This window comes from Furipterus horrens, unplaced genomic scaffold (genome assembly GCF_987537825.1).
Source record: "Furipterus horrens unplaced genomic scaffold, mFurHor1.1.pri manual_scaffold_2, whole genome shotgun sequence".
Classification (NCBI taxonomy): domain Eukaryota; kingdom Metazoa; phylum Chordata; class Mammalia; order Chiroptera; family Furipteridae; genus Furipterus; species Furipterus horrens.
Window position 1 is genome coordinate 45,571,608 of NW_028327172.1, and position 19,529 is coordinate 45,591,136.

The window sequence follows — 19,529 nt, forward strand, 5'->3', positions numbered from 1 at the left end:
GTGACGCGTGGGGGTGGGGCTGTGTCCCGTACCCGGCCGGCCGGCGATTCATTCAAAAGGCGCGCAGCTTGCGCGGCTGCCCGTGCGCTCGCCGAGGCGGGCCCGGCGGCGCGTGGAGCTACGCTGCGGGAGCTGCGGCTGGCTGCCAGGTAAGGCGGGCGCACGGAGCCCCAGCCCGAGGTTCGCTGCCCCGCGCCCTGGCCAGAGGGATGCGGACCCGAGTGGCGCCCACTGCCTCCCCGCATCTGAGGAAGTTGGGCGGCGCGGCGGATGCCGCAGCCCCACGCCCTCCCCACCCCGTCGCCCTCGCGTCCTGTCCCAGAGTCTTCCGCACCCCGGCTCCCACCCGGCTCCGAGCCCCCTGCCACGGGACCTGGGCGTCTTCCGGCCGCGACTCCAAGCACGGCCGCGCGTGGCGTTGAAGCAGCAGCGGGACTTGCTGTTTGAGGAGACGGCGGGCCCCGGAGACGCCCCTGGCCCGGCAAACTTGGACCAAGACCAGGACCGGGTGCGGGACAGGTCGGCGGTGCCCCGGTGCGGCTGCGGCGCGAGGCGGCCGAACAGGGGGAGTCTGAACGGTGTCAGCCCGTGACTGTGAGTGACACGGCACATGAGGCGGCCCAGCCCGGGCGAACGTGTGGTCGGGCCACTGGGCGGTGACGCGGGGCCAAGCGGGAGACACAGAGGGGCTCTGTGTTTGTGACAGGCAGTGTGTGTGTGTGTGTGTGTGTGTGATCCCAGCCCTATGTGAGACCCCGGGTCACTGGGGTCACCGAGTGCGTGTGTGGCATAGGGTGTGACCAGAGCAGGCCCAGGGCCGCTCGTTAATATGAGTGTGACATAGAGGGAGAGGAACCCCAGGCGACTGAGACAGAGCCGCAGTCACTGGATCCCAAGTGTGCTTGTGGGGTCAAGGTGGGGGTAGGGTGGTTGTGTGTGTGTGTGTGTGTGTGTGTGTGTGTTACGTCTACGCCTCCTGGTAATGAGTAAGTGGTGGAAGGAGGAGGGACCTTAAAACCCTGCTAGCAGTTCGGGGGAGGGGGCTGAGGAAAGAGCAGGGAGCCAGGGGACAAGGGTCTCTTCAGGACTTTCCTGAAGAGGGCGCTCCTCGGGAGCTCAATTTAGTGAGGTGGGTGGGACCTCAGTGATTCGTCCTGGCCGAGTGAGAGGGCCAAGACTGGGCCTCATCTGGTGGGGTGACACCTCTGGCAGCTGTTGAGGGGCCTTGAGGTAACCTCAGGCTCCACCTCCCAACACACACAGGTCCTGAGGCCTGACAAAGCTCTGCTCCCCTGGTAACCTATATTCTCACTGGGCCCAAGCACCATCTTGCTCTCAGATTCTGCTCCTCCACCCCCCAGGCCCCCGCCTCAGTCTCCCCATCTTAGCAGTAAGGTGTTGAGCTGTGAATGGACTGTGAATCATCACTTTGGGATCCTCTATTGTTTTGGGGTCAACCTCCTCTGTTCTTAGGCAAAAGGCTGGGGTGGGGGTGGGGGTAGGCTATCTGCTGGGGACACAGTGGCCCAGAGGCTACACCCAGGTAGGTGCTGATGACAGAATTGGAAGCACAGCTCAGAATCTCAGGGGCCAGGCCTGAAATTCTGATCCATAGACTGAATTCTCCGGCCCATGTCTCCTTTCTCCATCTCCCTGCATGGAAGGAGTGGGGGCATGGACTTGTTCCCCCTGAGTGGTGTATGATTTGGAGACCAGAGCAGGGCCCCTTCACCATCTGGACAAGACCTGTGTGAGCCCCCACCCCCACTGTGAGGTTCATGCAGGATGGGATGGAAATTTGGCTCCCCAGGCCAGGAGGGGTGAGGGAGCACCTGCCGAAGGATCTGAAAGTTCTGTCCTGGGCTGATATCCTCTGAAAGTGTTGATTGCATTCTGCTGGGGGACAGTGTGGGAGAATAGGTGTTGTGTGCAACACTTTAGGGAGTGCTCTTGTTGAATCCTCACACTGGTTCTAAGGTGTGGTGACTTTTTCCAAAAAGGAAACAGGTTCAAAGAGGCAAGTGACTTGCCCAAGGTCATGTAGAGCCAGGACAGTGGCAGAACTGGAATTCAGGACTTATGCCCCTGAAGCCCTGTGAGATGCTTGGACAGGGCCACCCACCTTCCTAACATAGGTAAACCTTGGAGATATTGTGGGTTTGGTTCCAGGCCACCGTAATCAAGCCAGTAGCGCAATAAAGCGAGTCCTAATGCTTTTGCAGGTGAAGGGTGTTGCCTTCCACTTATAAAAAACACAACACCTGTAAAAATTCAATAAAGGGAGGCGCAATAAAGCGAGGTATGCCTGTATCTATTCGTGGCTTAGCTGGGTTTCCTTCTCTAAAACCCAGGCTGGCAAGCATGGCCTTGCAGGGTGTGCCATTGTGAGTTCTGAGTGTGGTATGTGTTTACACACATCTGAAACTTTGGGGGTGTTTGGGTTATGTGGCCTTCCTGCTCTTCCTTCTCCTAATCCCTCCCCCCAACTCTCACCTCTAACCAGAGGTCACCAGGAAGGCCTGTCTCCTGCCTTCTAGAGCCTGCAATTGGTTTGGGGAGCAGTCCACATAGCTCTGAAGAGTGTCAGGAGTCAGCAACGCACCCCAGGCTACAAGGGTAGCAAGAATAATTGAGAATCCCCATTGACCTTCACCATACCCAAGTGGCTCTAGAGTTGCTCTAGGGTCACTTTCCCAAATTCACACGCACGCTGTGGTGGGAGCAGGCTGGGAGTGACATTGAGCTTGTGCCCCACCCTCTCTGGACCTCAGCCTCCCCATTTTTCCCTGAGGCTCATGCTAGCTTTGACCATTGCCGCTGCATGGCCAAGAGCTGGAGCTGGGGATCAGGGTGTCCCTCCGTCCTCTCGAATGGCTGGACTTGTGCTTCTTGGGGCTGATCAGAATAGCTGTCTTGGTCTCCTGGGGCTGAGCCTGAGTTATTTCCATCCCCAGCAAAGAGGTGGAAATAGCTCAGGGCCCAGGAGGAGGGGAGATGAGAAGGATTAACCAAGGGTTAATCTCCTTTTCTGGTCTCAGCCTCGATGGAGGCCCCCAGCCCATTCCCACCATGAGCCCTGCCCAGGCCAAACCTTTCTGGGAACCTGGGTCTCATGGGATGGTAGGAATGACAGTGAGGCCAGGCGGGTTTCCACATGTGGCCCCAGCTGGTACTAGTGTGGTAGTTACTGGAGGAAGGTGTATGTCTGGCCAAGGACTTTGAGGGGCAATCAGCACCCTGCCACTGCTCATAGGCCCAGCCCCACTTTACAGAGGGAGGGACTGGGGTTCAGAGAAGTGCAGGGACTTCACCAAGAACCCCAGAACCCTGGTATTCTGGCTCGCCCTCCAGACAGGGCACCTGTGTTGCATTCTGCTACATGTTCCCAGGCTGTCTGGACGTGGTCCAGGACAGGAAGCAGGCCCAGAACACACCTCCATAAAATCAGGGCTCCCTCTTATGTTCCAGCCCTGGCATGCTGCCCTCGCCTAGACTCTTGTACTAGCCTCTCTACCTCCATTTCCAGTTCCTCCACACACTGTGGTAACTCTTTCTCTTTGCCTATAAAATACAGTCCAGATGCCATACCTGAGCATCAAGTCTTTTCCCTCCAACACTCTTTTGAACTTGACCTCTTCACCCTCATCTCTCCCTACCAGATGCCTGGTTCTACTCTGCCTTTGCTTTTGCTCTCTCCTCTTGCTAGAACCCTCCTGGCCATTCAGGGTACAGCCCCCCTCACCTCTGGGAAGAGGCACAGGTGTGGGGCTCCTCGGGGAACTGCCTGGCTGCTCCTGCTGCCCTGCCTGTGCTGGTCAGGCCTCTGTGTCCTGTGTGCTGGGATGCACAAGGAGGTTTGCAGGGTCTCTGTGCTGGGGTCGGGGTGAAGACTCAAGGCCACCTCTGTGGGCAGCGGCGAGTGTGGTGCTTGCCCTGGGTCTTCCCCAGGCATGGCCCTTATTCTGGCCAGAAGAGGAAACTCCCTGCGAAGGCCCTACTGTGTGCCAGGCCCTGGGTGCAGGTATCCTCACAGCAGCACTGACAGGGAACTCCTCACCCCTTTCCAAGCTGCTTAATGAGAGGTACGACTCAGAGCAGAGGGGACCAGCCCTAGATTGCATCACATGGCCCCTGGTGCTGGAGTCTGGCACTCAAGCTCTAGCCCAGAGCCCAGATGAGGGTTGTCTGCTCATTCAGGCATCAGTTTCCAAGAAGCAGCAGCTGGCTACCTGCAGCGGGGGAGGAAGTGAGGGTGGGCTGTTTAGCGCCTGGCCTAGCTGGGTGAGGCCAGAGTCCCTCTGCTCTGGGGCCAGACCTCCCAGTTTTGCCTGAGACCAGCCAGTGGGACCCATCCAGCCCCACTCCCACTCAGGATTGGGGGTGTTGGGTCATAGTCTCTGCCAGAACTTGGCACCTTCTCTGTGCTGAGCCCTTGGGTGCCTGGGCCTAGGCTTAGTGCCATGTCCCCACTGTGTGTCCAGCCCTGGGATGAGGACCCCGAGGTTCTCACATCCTCGGCCTCTCGCCTAGAGGGTCAGCAATCCCCTCCAGGTACAGGCAGGAAAATATGTCCCAGGGAGGAGAACGGCCTTGCAAGAACCTAGCGCCCCTGGGATCCTAACCCAGGCCTGTCTGCCTGGGAGGCCAGAGCTCTTTCCTGGGCCACCCTGGGAAAGATGAGAGCTCTATAAATAAACTGCCCATGTGGTTGTGTGTGCCCTGGCTACTTGGCACAGACAGAAAGTGACGGAGGGGACTCTGGGAGCCAATTAGAGACAGGGTCTGCATGTGTGGGTGGAGAGAGAAGGAAGGAGGGCACCCAGGAGGTGGGACGTAAAGCTCAGGCCTGATACCCTCACTGTGAGAAGGAGCGGGGAGCTCAAGGAGGGACCTGGCCATCCGCAGCTCCTGGCCCTGCTGTGTCCCCAGCCTCCTGCATGTACTTGCCTGCCTCCCTTCCTCAGGGAGACCACAAACAGTGATGGCTGAAGGGGCCAGGCAGGGGAGGTGCCTGCAGGAGGTGGTTCCTGAGCTGAGGCCTAATTGTAAAAAGAGCCACTGTTCCCCTGTGAGCTCTGGATCCTCTGGCCACACCAGAAGGAGCAGGCACAATTGCCCAGAATTATAGAGGAGGAAACTGAGGCTCAGAGACGTGGGTCCCGACTGCTCAGCACCCCTCTACCTCCTACTGCGGCTCAGCTGGTATGGAGCAGGTGGCCACAGGCCCATATAGGGGTTGGGAAATGGGCACCCCAGGATCTTCCTGGGGAAGTCAGGGCTCCTCCATCCATCCCACTTGGACTGATGTTGGGTCCTCTAAAGCACTCTTGTCAGCTCCTAAACCACTGGGTGACCTTGGCTGGACACTGATCCATTCTGAGCTTGGCTCCTCGTGGGCTGTGTGAGACCTGGTACTCAGGAGAGGCCTGGCCAGCCCCCGGCCAGCACTGTTTACAGTGGCTCCACTTATCCCCTCAGCATCCCTAGAGGCAGGGACAAGCACCCCTGCTTGCAGGGGAGGACCCTGAAGCTCAAGAAGGGTAAATAACTTGCTTGGGGTCACGGAACTGCTAAGTGATGAGCTGGAGCTGGAACCCAGGTGTGACTGCTCCAGCGCCCAGCACCATCCCCTCCTTCCATCATGCTGACCCCAGTCCTCCAGCTTTGTTGGTTAGAGCCCGACCTGGGCTTGCTCAGGGGTCGGGGAAGGTCTCTGTCCCCAGAACCCTAAATCTGGAGGAGACGGAGAACAGGGGAGGCTGGGGCTGCCGTCTCCCTCAGCCTCTCACTAATCCTCAGCCGGGTCAGCCGGTCGGGGCGATGGAACAAGGTCTGTGCTGAGTGACTGGGCTGTGGGCAAGCAGGGCGTGCAGGAGCTGTGGGGGTGCCAGGCCTAGCGGTGGGGTGTCTGCTGCCCATTCCCTGCTCCAGATGGGTAAACCTCGTCTCCTGTGGTGGCAGGTTGTTACAGGGCCTCTCTGCGCCTCTGTTTCCTCATTTGTGAAGCCTGGAGCCCTGGCTTTGAGGGGTTCAGTGAAACCCGGCCTGGAAAGGGAAGGAGGTATGCAGTAAGCGCTTAGTGGAGGCTGCTGGGGAGTCCCAGCTCTGCTTGAGACTGCTCTCCCCTAGCCCCTGACGCAGCCCAGAGAAGAGGCAGGGATCCCTTCTGTATGGCACCCAGACTGGGAGAAGCTGGGTAGGCCCCGTCTTGCCGCCTCAGCCCTTTCCTTAGCCTCAGGAACCAATTAGCCCCCTCAGCCTCACCCACCCACCTCACCCCTCTGATCCTCCCAGGCCCAGGCCTAGTGGCAGATCTAAGGGGAGAACCATGCCCAGCCCCTGGGGGTGGGCCAGGGAGCAGGAGTAGGGGCTGGCGTGCATGGAGTCCTCGCCCCAGGGCTGTGAGCTGGGACATCTAGCTGCCCGGGGCTGGGAGGGGTGGCGATTAGGTGCCCTTCTCACTGCGTAGCCCTGAGGCAGCCTCCTCAGGGAGCTGGGGCTTCACCCTAGGCCCTCCCTGGGCTCCCTCCTCACAGCTCCTTCCCCTGGAGCTGGCACAGACATGGGCGGGGTGTGGACGAGCACAGAAGCAGGGCAACCTCAGATGCCCAGAGCCCCCTGGGTGGGGCAGCACCTTTCTCCCGGGGGCCTGCCTGGTCGCTGTACCCACGAGCTGCCTGGCCTCTGCCATCAGGGAGGCAGGTGCCCCGAGAGCATGTGCTGCATGTGAGGCCTGGGGCCAGGCCCCAGGGAACAGGAGAAACAGAGTCAGACAGGCCTAGGCTCCACCCTGCTTCCCCGCGTGCTGCCTGTGTGACCCATGTAAGAGACCTCCCATAGCCTCAGTTTACCTAGGTGTGAAAAGGGATGTTCGCTTCTCCTGTGAGGAGTGGAGGCAACGCAGGATGAGGGCCTGGCCCAGGGGAATGGGGGTCACTTCCCTTCCTTGTGAGGGTGGAGGATGGGAGGAGGAGACGCCCAGCTGCCCTCACCGCCGCCCACTGCGGGCACTGCCCTACTTCAGCCCCAGTTGCCAGGGAACCACTGGGCTCTTTGCTAACCTGGATTTCTCTATTGATGGGCAGCCTTTGTCTTCTTGCCTCGGGTGCAGCCACCGCTGAGGGGACCGAGGGGACCTAGTCCAGCTGTTTCTTGGCAACCCTAGCCTCTGGAGGCGGCAGGGTGGTCCTTGGGCCCTCGAGCTGCTGGCTGGGAAACAGAGCTACCTGCCTCCCCTCCCTGCCCCAGGTGGGCAGCTGCCTCCCACCTCCAGCTCCCCAACCCAGCTTCGCTTGGCAGGGAGCCCTCTGAGACACAGTTATTCCATTCCTGCCCCTCCCTGCTCACCCTTCTAGGCTCCTGTAGGCCCTGGGGGAGGTGCGAGCTTCTCAGCTTGCAGCCGGGCTTGGTGTGACCTGGGCGTTGCCCACCCACCTTCCCAGACCCCCCTCCCTTCCTACACCCTCGCACCTCCCAGATTCTCACCATGGGTAACCAGGCACCTCCTGTGTACCGGAATTCGGGCCAAGCAGTATACATAAACAGAAGAGAATTTCATTTATACCTGCCTGTCGGTGTATGCCATTCCCCCTCCACGGTTTACACGTGGGGAAACAGGCACAGCGAGTGCTTATTGAGAGCTTATTTTGTGCCAGGTCTTACGCTGAGTATTTCATGTGAATTCCCTCATCTGCCCTTTGCATGCTGGGGGAGGGTCAACAGACACAGCACCAGAGAAGAGCAGAGCAGGTCCGGCTGATCCTCTCCTAGTTATTAGCCCAGGGGTGCAGACCCAGGTCCAACCCCCCCACCTCACCCCAACCTCTGAGCTCCTTAACCACCAACCTGTTCTCTGGCCCTCACAACCTTGGCAGAAGCTGGACCCTCTCCTGAGAGTGCCTTTTCTGACCGCAGCCCCCCCCCCCCCCCGCCTCCTAAGTTCAGTATATAGCTCCCCGCATAGCAGGGCCAGGCCCTGGGCTGGGCGCTGGGCACGGCGGTCAGTGGTCGGTGGGGAAGGGGCAGGGTAAGCAGCGCGGTCACACACAGGGTGGTTACCACAGAAGATAACGCAGAAGGGGCGGTGGTCGTGGGGCTTCCAGGAGGAAGTGCCTTTGAGCTGAGGGCTGCGAAGGAAGAGGAGGTGTTGGCCTGGTGATAGGAGGGGTTTCTGCAGAAGAAACAGCGGAGAGCAGCCAGGGTGCTGGAGTGAGGGAGGCACGTGTGTGGCCTGGAAGCTCAGAGTAGCTGAAGTGGGGTGGGGGTGGGGGGCGGATCTCGGGACAGGACAACCAGGCTGCAGGTGAGCCGAACTGGAGGCCATGGGGGGCGTGGGGCCGGGAGACCATGGAGACTTGGGGGCGCTGACAAGGAGGCTGCCGAGAGGCTGGGCTGCAGCTCTGGGAAAGGGGAAGCGGCAAGGCCGGCAGGGGTACCGCTTCCTCTTTCTCTGCTGCCTCCTGGGCGGCACCTCCCTTGCGCTCCCCGCCTCTGGCTTGGGGCCCTGGTCAGGGCTTTGTCAGTTGGCTTTCTTCCAGGGAATTTCTGGTTCTAATTGTTTGGGTATTTTTTTGGAGGGGAGGGGTGGGCTGAGTGTGAGGAAGCCCCTGCTCCTGGGAGCCTGCTTGGTAGAGGCCTCCTGCCCCAGACGTGGGCTGGGGAGGGCTTTGTGGTGAATGAGACAGCGTCCCTGCCCCTGGTACTGTCTGGTTGGTGGGGGGGTCAAGCAGCAAACAAGCAAGCAAACAAATACTTAATTACCTGCTTGGGCAGGAGGTGCAGCAGGAAAGAAGGGGCCTGGGGAGGACTCCCACCACCTACTTCAGGCTTGTTACTTCATTTAGACCTCGCCCTGGGAGATGATATCCCCACGTTGCAGATGAGGAAGCCGAGACCCAGCGAAGTGAAGGAGGCGCTCAGGTCCCACAGGGAGGTGGTGGGCCCCAGCCTGGGAGGCTTTGTTTAGGGAGCAGTGGCTTCTAAGCTAACTTCTTTCTCTGCCCCTTGGGTCCCACAGGCTTCTCTTTTGCCAGGAGCACCAAGCAGGGGAGGAGGCTCCTGACTCTGGGCACTGCCCTTCCCAGGGCCTTGGTCTGCCCACCTACCCCCTCTAGGAAGCTTTGGGATATCACTGACTGCTTGGCTGCCAGGACGAGGCAGAGGGGTGGGGATGGAGCCTTCCCAGACCCCCACCCAGCCAAGGGGCTTCCATCTGAACTTGCTTTTTGGTGGAGGTTCTAGTGCTCAGGGCTTAGACGCTGGATTCCTGGTGGGGAAGGGGGTGCAGAGGGTGCGGCCAGAGCAGCAGGTGTGTCTGTGTGTGCGCAGGGTTCTGGGGGGCTGGCTGGCGGCAGCCTGACGGGGCAGGCCCACTGGGGGCTCAGTCTGGGCTGGATGTGGGGGCCGGGGAGCCGCTGTAAGCAGAGACTTGGGGGCTAGACTGGAGTTAAGTGCGGGTTTAGGGTAATTAGTAGGTGCATGATTAGAAGGCGGCAAGGCTCCAGGCAGCAAGTGTCTGTGAATGTGCCTAAGTGGGTCCTCACCGGCTTTGAGTCTGGGCCTCTGAACCTCATTTTGCTCCTGGAAGCCTCAAGATCACAGCTCCCTGTGGGCTCCGGTCACCCAGCAGGTGCCAGGGGTGGGACAGGGGCCTTTTCTGTGACTGTTGTGCCTTTTACATTTCACTCCTGCCCCAGCCTTCTAGGGCCACCCTGGTGACATGGAGGGATGCTGGGTCTGGGGCCTGGGCAGGGCTTTGGGACTAGCCTGGGGACTTGGGGCTTGTGGGCAGGCCTATGTGTTAGAGCCTATGAAGAATGGGGCCATGGGGAGGTGCGCTTGGGTGGGAGCTGCCCGCGCGGGGTGAAGGTTCCCTTTGGGGCAAAACTGGAAAAGAAGACTTGTGGCCTAGTTTTAGAACAGGCAGGTCGGGGAGGGGTCAGGGGATGTCACCTGTCGTGTGCTGACTGCCAGGTGCAGCCTTCACGCTACTCTGGCCTGACATTCTGTCCCAGGTTTTCCCCTTAGCTGGCCTTGGGCTGAGAGCCACTGCCAGTGACCTGGAGAGTCCCGTGGTGTGACCACTGCCCCTCCCCCCTCCTCGTGGTGTGTAACTCAAGCGCCTGGCCTGCCGAGGTCTGTGCTGGGCCAGGCCGTCCAGCGAGGGCAGATCATTTTCCTCTGGCTCCTTTTCCAGGTGGGAAGCCCACGCCACCCATAGGCTGAGGGGCCCTTGTGTGACCTGGGCTTTACTGCCAGCAGCACCTGTCCCAAGGGGCTTGGCCTCAGACAGCCTGGGGCTCCAGGCAGGGTCCCCTCCACCTGCCTGGAGCCTAGGCTAGTGGCTTGGCTCTCCAGTGCCGTGCCTCCCCCCTGCCCCCAGCCTGAAGCCAGGCCTCCAGGAAATACCTCATTGGGAACTCCCTGGTTTTGCCACAATTCCTTTTCTTGTCTAATCCAGTCCTTCTTTCTGCCATTCCAACCCTGTCCACTGGCAAGGGACTTGTCTCCAGAGGCCACTGCACTCTGAGGCTGGGGGCTCAGCCTCAGGCCAGTGCCCCTTGTAGGGGACACTTAACTCTTGGCCATCAGTCTACCTTGTGGTGTGAGCTCCCTGAAGACAGGGCCACTGTCCGTCTTCATGTTCCTATTGCTTCCTGCGCCTGGCACACAGTAGGTGCCCAAGAGGATGGTATGTTGCATGCTGGCCACCATGGCCACCCCTAGGTCTGCCCCTGTCCTTTGTGGAGAAGGCAGCTAGGTGTGGACAGTGGGACATGGCGGGGCCAGGACCAGGATGGAGTCAGGGTGGTACAGCCAGGAGCTTTGGGGGCCAAACCCAGCTTTGGGGAAAGGTGATCTAGAGAAGCTTCTGGGGAGAGAGGCCTTGTATTGAACTTGAAGGGTGAGAGGAAGGACCTTCCTTGGAGCAGGAACAGCAAGGGCGAAGGCAGAGCACAAAAGAGGTGGGCAGGCTCGCAGCCTGCAGGGAGTTCTGAGGGGTAGGTGCCAGAGAGCCTGGGGTGGGGGTGAGGGGTGGCAAGCTCTCTTTTCCCCCATCCCCAGGGATGTGGTCACAGACTTCCTTCCTCCCAGGCCCCCCTGCCCAAGCCCCAGGCACCTGGCTGTTTACGGAAGGGGAAGGAAGCCTGTCCTCCTCCAGGAAGTCTAAGCCTGGGAGATCCTTCTGCCCCCTGCAGTCTGTGCTGCCCTGGGAGGCCAGCCCCAGGCAAAGCACCCCCACCTCTATTTAGCCTTGGAGGGGAGGGGTTGGCAGTGAGTGCAGGCCAAACCTGGCTGGCGCCTTGCGGATTCCCCATCCAGTGCTGTGCTGGAAGCCCGGGCCTGGTTTCGCCTTGTGCTGAGCCTCTCCTCTGTCTGCCCTAGGCTGGGGACCGCAGGGCCTGAGGATGAAGCTGAGGATGAAGCTGAGCTCTCTGCCACACTGGCCTCTGTCCTGCTTCCTTGTGGTGAGTTAGGGATGGGAATGGTGGTGGGACTGGTGGCGACTCCAGAAGAGCCAAGTCCTGAGCCCCGCGCCTTGCACCCCGGCCCTCCACGGAGGGGGAGTGTCAAGGCTGCTGATTCTCAGCTCTTCCTGTGACAGTTCTGACCATAGGAAGTGCCTCTTGGCCGCACTGATCTTGGTGCTGGGAGCCAGGTCTGGGGCCAGAGGCATTCCCCAGAGTCTCCTGTGTGACATTCCCTCTGCCCTTCAGGGCAGCTGGCTGTACTCTGTGCCTGCCACCCCCAAAGTAAAATCAGAGGACCAGGGGTCTCCCTAGAGCAGGTGGCTTCAGGGCAGAAACTTCATATGTAGAAAGGGAAGCAGAGGGAGCTCCCTGTGGAATGGACTATGGACACAGATTAAGAAGAACCTTCCCTTGGGACGCTTCCGGCCCTGCGTGGTGCAGGGTGTGAACAGGCTGGCCTTTTGTCATGGGGAGCTCCCGGAGGAGGATGTGGTCCTGGAGACTCAGCCGGGGCCCAGAATAGGAAGCAGCAGCTGCAGATCTGGCCCCAGGGATCAGGAACAGAGGCTGGCTGATGACAGGCCCAGCTGTGGTGGTGGCTGGGGTGGAGGGTGGGGGGCGTGGCGGCAGCAGGAAGATAGGAATTCAGAAGCATTTCCCCCTCATCCTGGAGGATGGAACTGACTCAGAGACCCAAGAGCTTGCAATCCTGATCAGGGCCTGTCTGGGGCTTTCCAGCTCTTTCCAGAAGCAGATGTGATTCCCTCCCTGCCTAGGCAATGGCCATCCATGCAGCAGGTCTGGGACAAGCGGGTATGACCTGCAGCTGAGGGACTGGGGTTAGAGATTGTCCCTGAAGCCTGGGGGAAGAGGTCTTGTGCCAGCTTTAGTCCTCAGTCCTGGGGCTTCAGGACGTGGGTGGTGGGTAGACAGCCCCAGGGGTGCCGTGGACCAGCGCTTTCTGCTCAATGTGCCCTGCCCGCTGTTCTTCCAGCTGCTGCCCTGGCCTCTGGCTACGCCAACATCGACGACCTCTGGGCAGTGCCCGCCCGGGGAGGAGCCCAGCCTGGTGAGCTTGCCCTGCCCACCTGCCTATCCTGGGAAGAGTCTTGAGGGTCAGGGTGGGCTTCCCAGGGACCTCAGGCCTGGCTCCTGGCTTTGCTCTCACCCTTTCCCTCCCACAGGACCCAGGGCAGGGCACATTATGCAGGTCCTGCCCCCCGGGCACCTTCTCGGCCTCGTGGGGCTCTAGCCCATGCCAGTCCCACTCCCGCTGCAGCCTGCGAGGGAGGCTAGAGGCCCAGGCGGGCACAGTGACTCGAGACACACTATGTGGACACTGCCAGCCTGGGTGAGCCACAGGGTGGGGTGTGGGGGCTCATGCCGGGTGACCAGAACTCTGGATCCTGGGGTTCCAGTCTCACCCAGCCCCTGAGCAGGCCTCAGTCATCCCATCTGTGAAAATGGGATGGGTAAGGACCAGTGAGCATGTCCAGCAGGAAGGAGTCAGCCTCTTTTGAGGAAGGTTCTGGGTCTCAGTGATTTCTCCCCCCACCCCCACCCCCATAGGTGGTTTTCCCCTTCAGAAGTTCCCGGTGTTCCCTGCCAGCCATGCTCTGGGACACCTCTGGGTCCACGTGGCTGTTATGGTGAGTGGCATCTGGGGCTTATGACTGGTGAGGGTAGGTGTGGGAGGGGGTCTTGTGAGCTTGAGCCCTGGGACCCCCACAGTGTCCATCCAAGGCAGTGGGGTCCTCATTCCTTCAGCTCACAGGAGTGCACACACCCAGAGGGTGTCCAGCAGAGTGTGGTCATTGTCCCACTGGCTGTGTGTCAGCCACTTCACTTCCGAGTGCCAGAGACCATCCAGCAGGTGGCAGCCATGCTGGAGGGCTCACATTCTGACCTGTCTGTCCTCTAGTCTCATCCCCTTAAAAACAGCCGTGCAGATGAGTGTCAGCACGTGCTTGTACACATACCCACACACACACCCCCTCACCTGTTGAGTCAGTCACCTTCTGAGGCAACTAACTCATGGGCCAGGCATGGAGAGGCAGGATCCGGTGTCCCTGTGCCCTGGCATGTGTACAGGTGCCGCCTGTACACTCCTGTGCCCCAGCATGGGGAGCGGGCAGGAGATGAGGTTCTGACCATCCTGAGGCCTGAGGGCGCCTTACTCCGGCTGACTGATTATATGGGCACACAGGAGGGGCTGAGGGAGAGCTGGCCTTTGCTTTCCCAACATGGGCGGCTCTGGACACATCAGCACTCTGCGCAAGCCACGCATACACACACCACGACCACCTGGCCCCCTGCACATGCCACATACACACACACCAGCACCATGCGCATCACTCTCACACACACACACACAATGACCACCACGACCACCCCGCTCCCCCAGCGCAGGCTCTGGGCCCGTGTGTGTGTGTTTCTCTCTACCTCGGTCCTGCCTCCATGCCTCTCTCCTCTGTGGCACTCAGAGCGGAGATGGCGGGCCCGACGTGGCGTGGAGGTGGCAGCAGGGCCCAGCGGCACTGAGGAAACACGGCAACCTGGTAACAGCACGCGGGCAGGAGGCCCCGAGGAGACAGCTGCCCAGTATGCGGTCATTGCCATCGTGCCCATTTTCTGCCTCATGGGGCTGCTGGGCATCCTGGTGTGTAACTTGCTCAAGCGGAAGGGCTACCACTGCACTGCTCACAAGGAAGTCGGGCCTGGCCCTGGAGCTGGAGGCAATGGTAAGGCCCAGCCTGTGGTCCTAGTGGGGAGGCCAGAGGGCATGGGTCAGCCCAGTGCAGCTCAGCTCGGGGGCCACCTGAGGAGAACTGCTTGGCCTGTAGGGTCTGACTGGGAGAGGCCTGCAGTGGGTGAATCAGGAGGGCTTCCTGGAAGCGCTGCATTTGGGCCACAGAGGGGGACACTGCAAACTGACAAGATGGAAGGATGAGGTTGCCCGAGGTGGCAACAGGGAAGAGCAGAGGCATGTTAAGTGGCTTTAGTGGGGCCTGGACTCTTCAGGGCTACGGTTGTATGTGTGGAACAAGGGTCAGACTGCCTACTTGGTACTCAAAGTGACCTTTGACCTCTGGCCTGAAGGGTTGGCAGGCCAGCTGTCCTGGGCAGGCACCAGGAAAGGTTCAGTTTTCTAGGCTGCGGTTTGAGTTACGAGTCCCGGAACCAGAGGGAGAGATGTGTTCCTCCCACTCCCACCCGAGGCCCGGGCCCCCTTTTCTCCCCACCCCCTACCCTGAAGGCCACTATGTCAGGGGCCCCACATGCACATTTATTGCTCACAGAAGCCTTGTTGCCAAGCAAGATTGAAATGGCGCCTCCCATGCCAATGCCCCAGGCCGCCCAGGACTGGCCAGAGCCCTTCCCATCTCCTGACATGAGTCTGGCAGGGGCGGGAAGATGGTAACTCAGGCCATCTTGCCTGGGACTGCCCTTGTTTTCCTAGCCTAGGACTAACTTGAACTGCTGGCTGCTGCCTGGGCACCAGCCCTAGGAGCTCTGTTTGCTGCTGGCCCAGGATTGACCACGTGGCCCATTTTCATGCCTTTGAAGTTTGGGCCCTAAGCTAAGAGCTCTTCGTTGGTTATACAGACAAGGACAGTGTGCAGGGATGTAACAGGCCTGGAACTGGCAGAGTTTGCAGAAGTTGTTGGCTGAGGAGGGGAGGGCAGCCCAGAAGAGGCTGCCCCCACCCCACACACTCTCTGCAGGAACTGGGGAGTGCAGGTGGCCCCGACTCTGCTAAGGAGCCACAAGGAAGTAGGGCTTTTGGGTGCAGGAGCAGTGATGCAGAGTATCTCAGAGCTGCGCCTGGAACAGGCTTCTGAACACCCAGCTTGTAGCCCAACTCTTAGGAAGGCTTGGTGCGCCCTCTGCTGCCACATCCTGGTGTAGCCCGAGAGTCTGGAGCTCACCCTTCTCACTTCCCCAGGATCATGGTCCTTCTCTTCTGATCTCAGGGAACAACCCCGCCTACCGGGCTGAGGACGCCAACGAGGACACCATCGGCGTCCTGGTGCGCCTGATCACAGAGAAGAAAGGTGAGGGAAGGTGTGACCCATCCCTGTGCCCAGGAAGGAATCTTCTCTCACAGCCTGTGGGGCAGCCTCAGGGGTCAGATCCCACCCTTCTCCAGCCAGGCCCCCTGACCAGTGTGGCTGATGGTGCTACCCCTTTTCCTCCTGTTCTTACCTGACTGGGGATGTGCTGGATGGAGGAAAAGGCACCTGGCCCAGGCAGGGAGGGGGTGGTGGGTAGGTAGGGGGGTTGGGGCAGGGGTCTCAGGGGAGGGCCCCCCATGGCCCAGAGCCAGTTCTGACTTCAGCTGTCTACAGAGAATGCAGCGGCCCTGGAGGAGCTGCTGAAGGAATATCACAGCAAACAGCTAGTACAAACCAGTCACGGGCCTGCACCCAGGTGAGTGGGCAGGTGGGTGAGGAGGACCCATACCCAGCTAATCAGGCTGCTTCCTGGCACTCACCACTTGGGCATGCTCTCTCTCCTGTCACCCCAACTCCCCTCCACTACCTCCTGTGGTCTCCTGGTCTTGACCTTGGCCTACTGACCACTGCCACCTGTGCTCTTTGTAGGCTGCCGCCCGGAACCCCCACCATGTCGTACATCTGTCCGCATCGCCACCACCTCCACACCGTGCAGGGCCTGGCTTCACTCTCTGGCCCTTGCTGCTCCCGTTGTAGCCAGAAGTGGCCCGAGGTGCTGCTGTCCCCTGAAGCTGCAGCTGCCACCACTCCCACTCCCAGATTCCTGCCCAACCCGGCCAGGGCTCCCAAGGCGGGGGCCAAGGCAGGACACCAGGGCGAGATCACCATCTTGTCTGTGGGCAGGTGAGGTGGGCACAGACACGGACATGAGAGTGGGGGCGAGGAGGCAGGGCCCTAGGCTGAGCCCTGAATACTCTGCCTGGTGACAGCCCCACCCTTCCTGGCCTCAGTGTGCCTCTCTGGGCAGTGAGGGTGACCAGGGAGTAGTCAGGTCTGCTCAGCCGTGCTGTCCCACATGGAGCACCCAGGGCAGAGTCCTGGCCTGTTACCACACTGACTGCCCCTCAGGCCAAAGGCCTGTCTACCTGCAACCTAGGGTTGGGGGCATTAGGGGCTCATCTGTGGGTAAAAGGCTGTGGGAAGGGCTCAGGCTCTGACCCATGAACTTGCTGTGTGACCCTGGCAGGTACTGCCGTCTCTGCTTCCAGGTTCTTCCTCTCACAGGGGGATGATTGCACTACCTCTCCTCACAGGTTCCGTGTGGCCCGGATTCCTGAGCAGCGAACAAGTTCACTGGCCTCTGAGGTGAAGACCATCACGGAGGCTGGGCCCTCAGGGTATCATTTCACTGACTCCCCACAACCTGGCCTCCCCGCTGAGCAGCGGGCACTGCTGGGAAGTAGTGGAAGCCATAATAAGTGGCCAAAGCCTCCAGCAGAGAAAGCCGAGGTGAGGGCCAGTGAGGGAAGGTGTCTGCCCTGACTGCAGAGGGGGCAGGGGTGGAGGTGCAGGGGACCCGGGCAGTTGCCACTTTCCTGGAGCCCAGAAGCCCCTTGACTCAGCTCTGACCCCTCATTCCTGTCCCCCAGGAGAACCGCTATGTGGTCCGGCTAAGCGAGAGCAATCTGGTCATCTGAGGGGCTGTCTTGTCTGAGGACACTGCAGGCCTGCCCTGGGAGTTTCTGAAGGCTTCCTGAAGGAGGAAGAGCTGCAGCTGGGCCTGCAAGGATCAAGGAGCAATGGCCCAGCAGACAAAACAGGGAAGGCCAAGGCCTGGAGGTGGGCGTGTCTGCCCCAGTGAGGAAGCAGGCCGGCAGGCACCATGTCTGGGACCAAGCTGAAAGCCCCACCCATCCCTGCAGGATGCCCCTGGCCCTGTGCCCTGCTCAGATCCTAGGAGCCCACAGGATCCTCTGTACCACCAGGAGGCTAGGCCTTGATGGTGGAGGGGGGCCCTCTGCTCGGCACCCCTGGCCCCACACCTTGGTTATTAGCCACATCCTGCCTCAGTACAGGGCCCTTGAGCAGATGTACCTCCCCCTCCTCTAGGAGCAACTCAATGCTGTAGGCTGGGAGTCTTGTGAGTTCCTGGGTTCTAATCGTGGGCAAGTCCCTGGCCATCACTGGGCCCAAATTTTTCTGACTGTGAAGTTTCAGTGCCCAGGGTCTCTCCAGCTCCCTGCAAGCTCTGGGCTGGGTCGTGTGGGGGGAGAGCTTGCCTCCTTGCCACCCCTCCCACTAGCAGCTTTATCTGGCTCCATTTTTGCTGCTTCCAGGGCCTCTACCTTCAAGGCCCCCATGGGGCTGCCCATCCATGGCTCTGCCTTCAAAAGGGGCTTAATGCATGTGCCTGCCTCCCCCTGCTCTTTTTATTGAAAGTTAAAAAAAAAAAAAAAGACTTGACCTGGGTGGAGCTGTGGTAGAGCCCCAGCCACCCCCAAGGTATCAGTAGCTTCTGGGGAGAGGTGTGTGACAGACTGGAGAGGCACCTCTGACCTACGTGGTTTGTGTCCCCATGGTGTTGGTGCGTCCCCCTCGCCTGGGCAGTGCGGGTAACAGCCCAGCCTGTCTCTACCTTTGCTCAGCAACCTGGTTATTTATGTGGGGCTGTGCAGGCACAGGCCCCACCGTCATTCCCATTTCTTATTTATTGAAACTTGGCTGTTGTCCTGTCCTTGCGTCTCCATCCCCATCCATTTGTTGAATAAAAGGTGGATAGTGGTGTCACGAGGAGTTTTTCCCTGTGCCTCTTCCCAGGTCATCCATCTGTTTACTGAATAGCTGTTAGGTGCTGCGTGTGGGACAGGCCATCCCTTCCCTTGAGGTGCCTTCTCTTTGGCAGCAGGTAAAATGGGGCCAGAGGAGACCCCTGCCCCCATCTGGTTCTCCCTGGAGCCCTTAGAGGCAGTGCTATCCAATGGAAAATAGTGTGCCAAATATGTAATTTAAATTGTCTTAACAGCCACATTTTAAAAACAGGTGAAGTTAATTTTAACAATATCAATAATGTATTGTTTAACCCAGGAAATATTTAAAATATTTTCAATATACACAATCAGTATAAAAATTATGAGCCATTAATATTTTTGCATATAAACCACATCTTATTATGAGCCAGTGTATTTCAAGGGCTTGATAGCCACAGGTGGCTAGTGGCTCCTGTACCAGACAGCACAGCTCCAGAGGAAGCGGAGCCTGGAAGATGGAGAGAGTAAGACATACTGGGGGCTGGAGAATGCAAAGGGGAAACTTCCCACAGAAAGGTAACAGCATACGCACAGGCCAGCCAGCAACAGAAATATGAGGAGCTGGAGAGGCTGGAAGTATAACCCTCCCAACAGGTGTGTACACTGGGGCAAGTGGGGGCATTAGAAGGCAGCCATCTGGGCTCTCGGAAGCAGTCAGCCTCGTCCCAGGGCCGCCAAGGAGCTTCTAAAGCATGCAGGACAGGGAAAGCACAATAGCTTGATCTCGGGGGTGGGGGTGGGGGAGGGGGAGAGTGCAGAGTGGGAGCGGCTGCAGACATTCAGGCAAGAGATGGTGGAGGCTGGGCTGCATGGGTGTGATGGAAACAGGTCCATCAGCAGATGCCTAGGACACTTCTTGGGCTTAGTCATGGGACATAGGTCAAGGGGTTAGGGACAGCTGGGACAGTTGGATGGGTAGAGAGTAGTAGTCCTGGGGCACCTGGGATACAGCCCCATGGGATGTCCTGAGGCATCTGGCTGTGCAGACCTGGCACTCTCAAGAGACAGGTCTGGGCTACGGGACGATCTGGAAGCGCTCGTGGGCCTTTCCGCCTGTACTGGGCTCAAGGCAGACTGCTGGCTGCTCCAGGGCACCGGCAAGGAGGTGGGAAGGAACGCAGGTGCAGTATTCTGGACGCCTGGGAAGGAAATGTGAGCAGCAGCGGGGCTCACAGGTCAGGGGCTGCTGCTGCTGCTGCTGCTGCTGCTGCTGCTGCTGCTGCAGGGTCAGGAAGACCGCAGCGTCCCATGGTTAGGGGACACAGATGTGGCAGGTGTCATCTCAAGGGAGTGGC

The 19,529-nt window shown here is 59.7% G+C and overlaps 1 protein-coding gene across 3 annotated transcripts; it reads left to right on the plus strand.

Moving 5' to 3' along the window:
* The first annotated feature begins 60 nt into the window (after positions 1-60).
* RELT (RELT TNF receptor) lies at positions 61-18,214 on the plus strand. Of its 3 annotated transcripts, none has more exons than XM_090265226.1 (11): positions 61-149; positions 11,386-11,468; positions 12,466-12,540; positions 12,656-12,822; positions 13,041-13,120; positions 13,955-14,212; positions 15,446-15,526; positions 15,821-15,902; positions 16,076-16,330; positions 16,741-16,936; positions 17,077-18,214. In XM_090265226.1, the coding sequence occupies exons 2-11, from the start codon at positions 11,409-11,411 to the stop codon at positions 17,122-17,124; spliced, it is 1,302 nt and encodes a 433-aa protein (XP_090121352.1). In that variant the 5' UTR covers positions 61-149; positions 11,386-11,408; the 3' UTR covers positions 17,125-18,214. The 3 variants fall into 3 exon arrangements, with proteins under 3 accessions (XP_090121352.1, XP_090121346.1, XP_090121349.1); XM_090265220.1 differs by lacking the exon at positions 61-149 and adding an exon at positions 156-594; XM_090265223.1 differs by lacking the exon at positions 61-149 and adding an exon at positions 10,636-10,690.
* Positions 18,215-19,529: the final 1,315 nt, after the last annotated feature.

Bases quoted from the DNA above. Each gene is read 5' to 3' on its own strand.
- RELT (XM_090265226.1), top strand. From the start codon at position 11,409: ATGAAGCTGAGGATGAAGCTGAGCTCTCTGCCACACTGGCCTCTGTCC. The intron at 11,469-12,465 runs GTGAGTTAGGGA...CTGTTCTTCCAG, and splicing joins CTCTGTCCTGCTTCCTTGTG to CTGCTGCCCTGGCCTCTGGC. The intron at 15,527-15,820 runs GTGAGGGAAGGT...AGCTGTCTACAG, and splicing joins CCTGATCACAGAGAAGAAAG to AGAATGCAGCGGCCCTGGAG.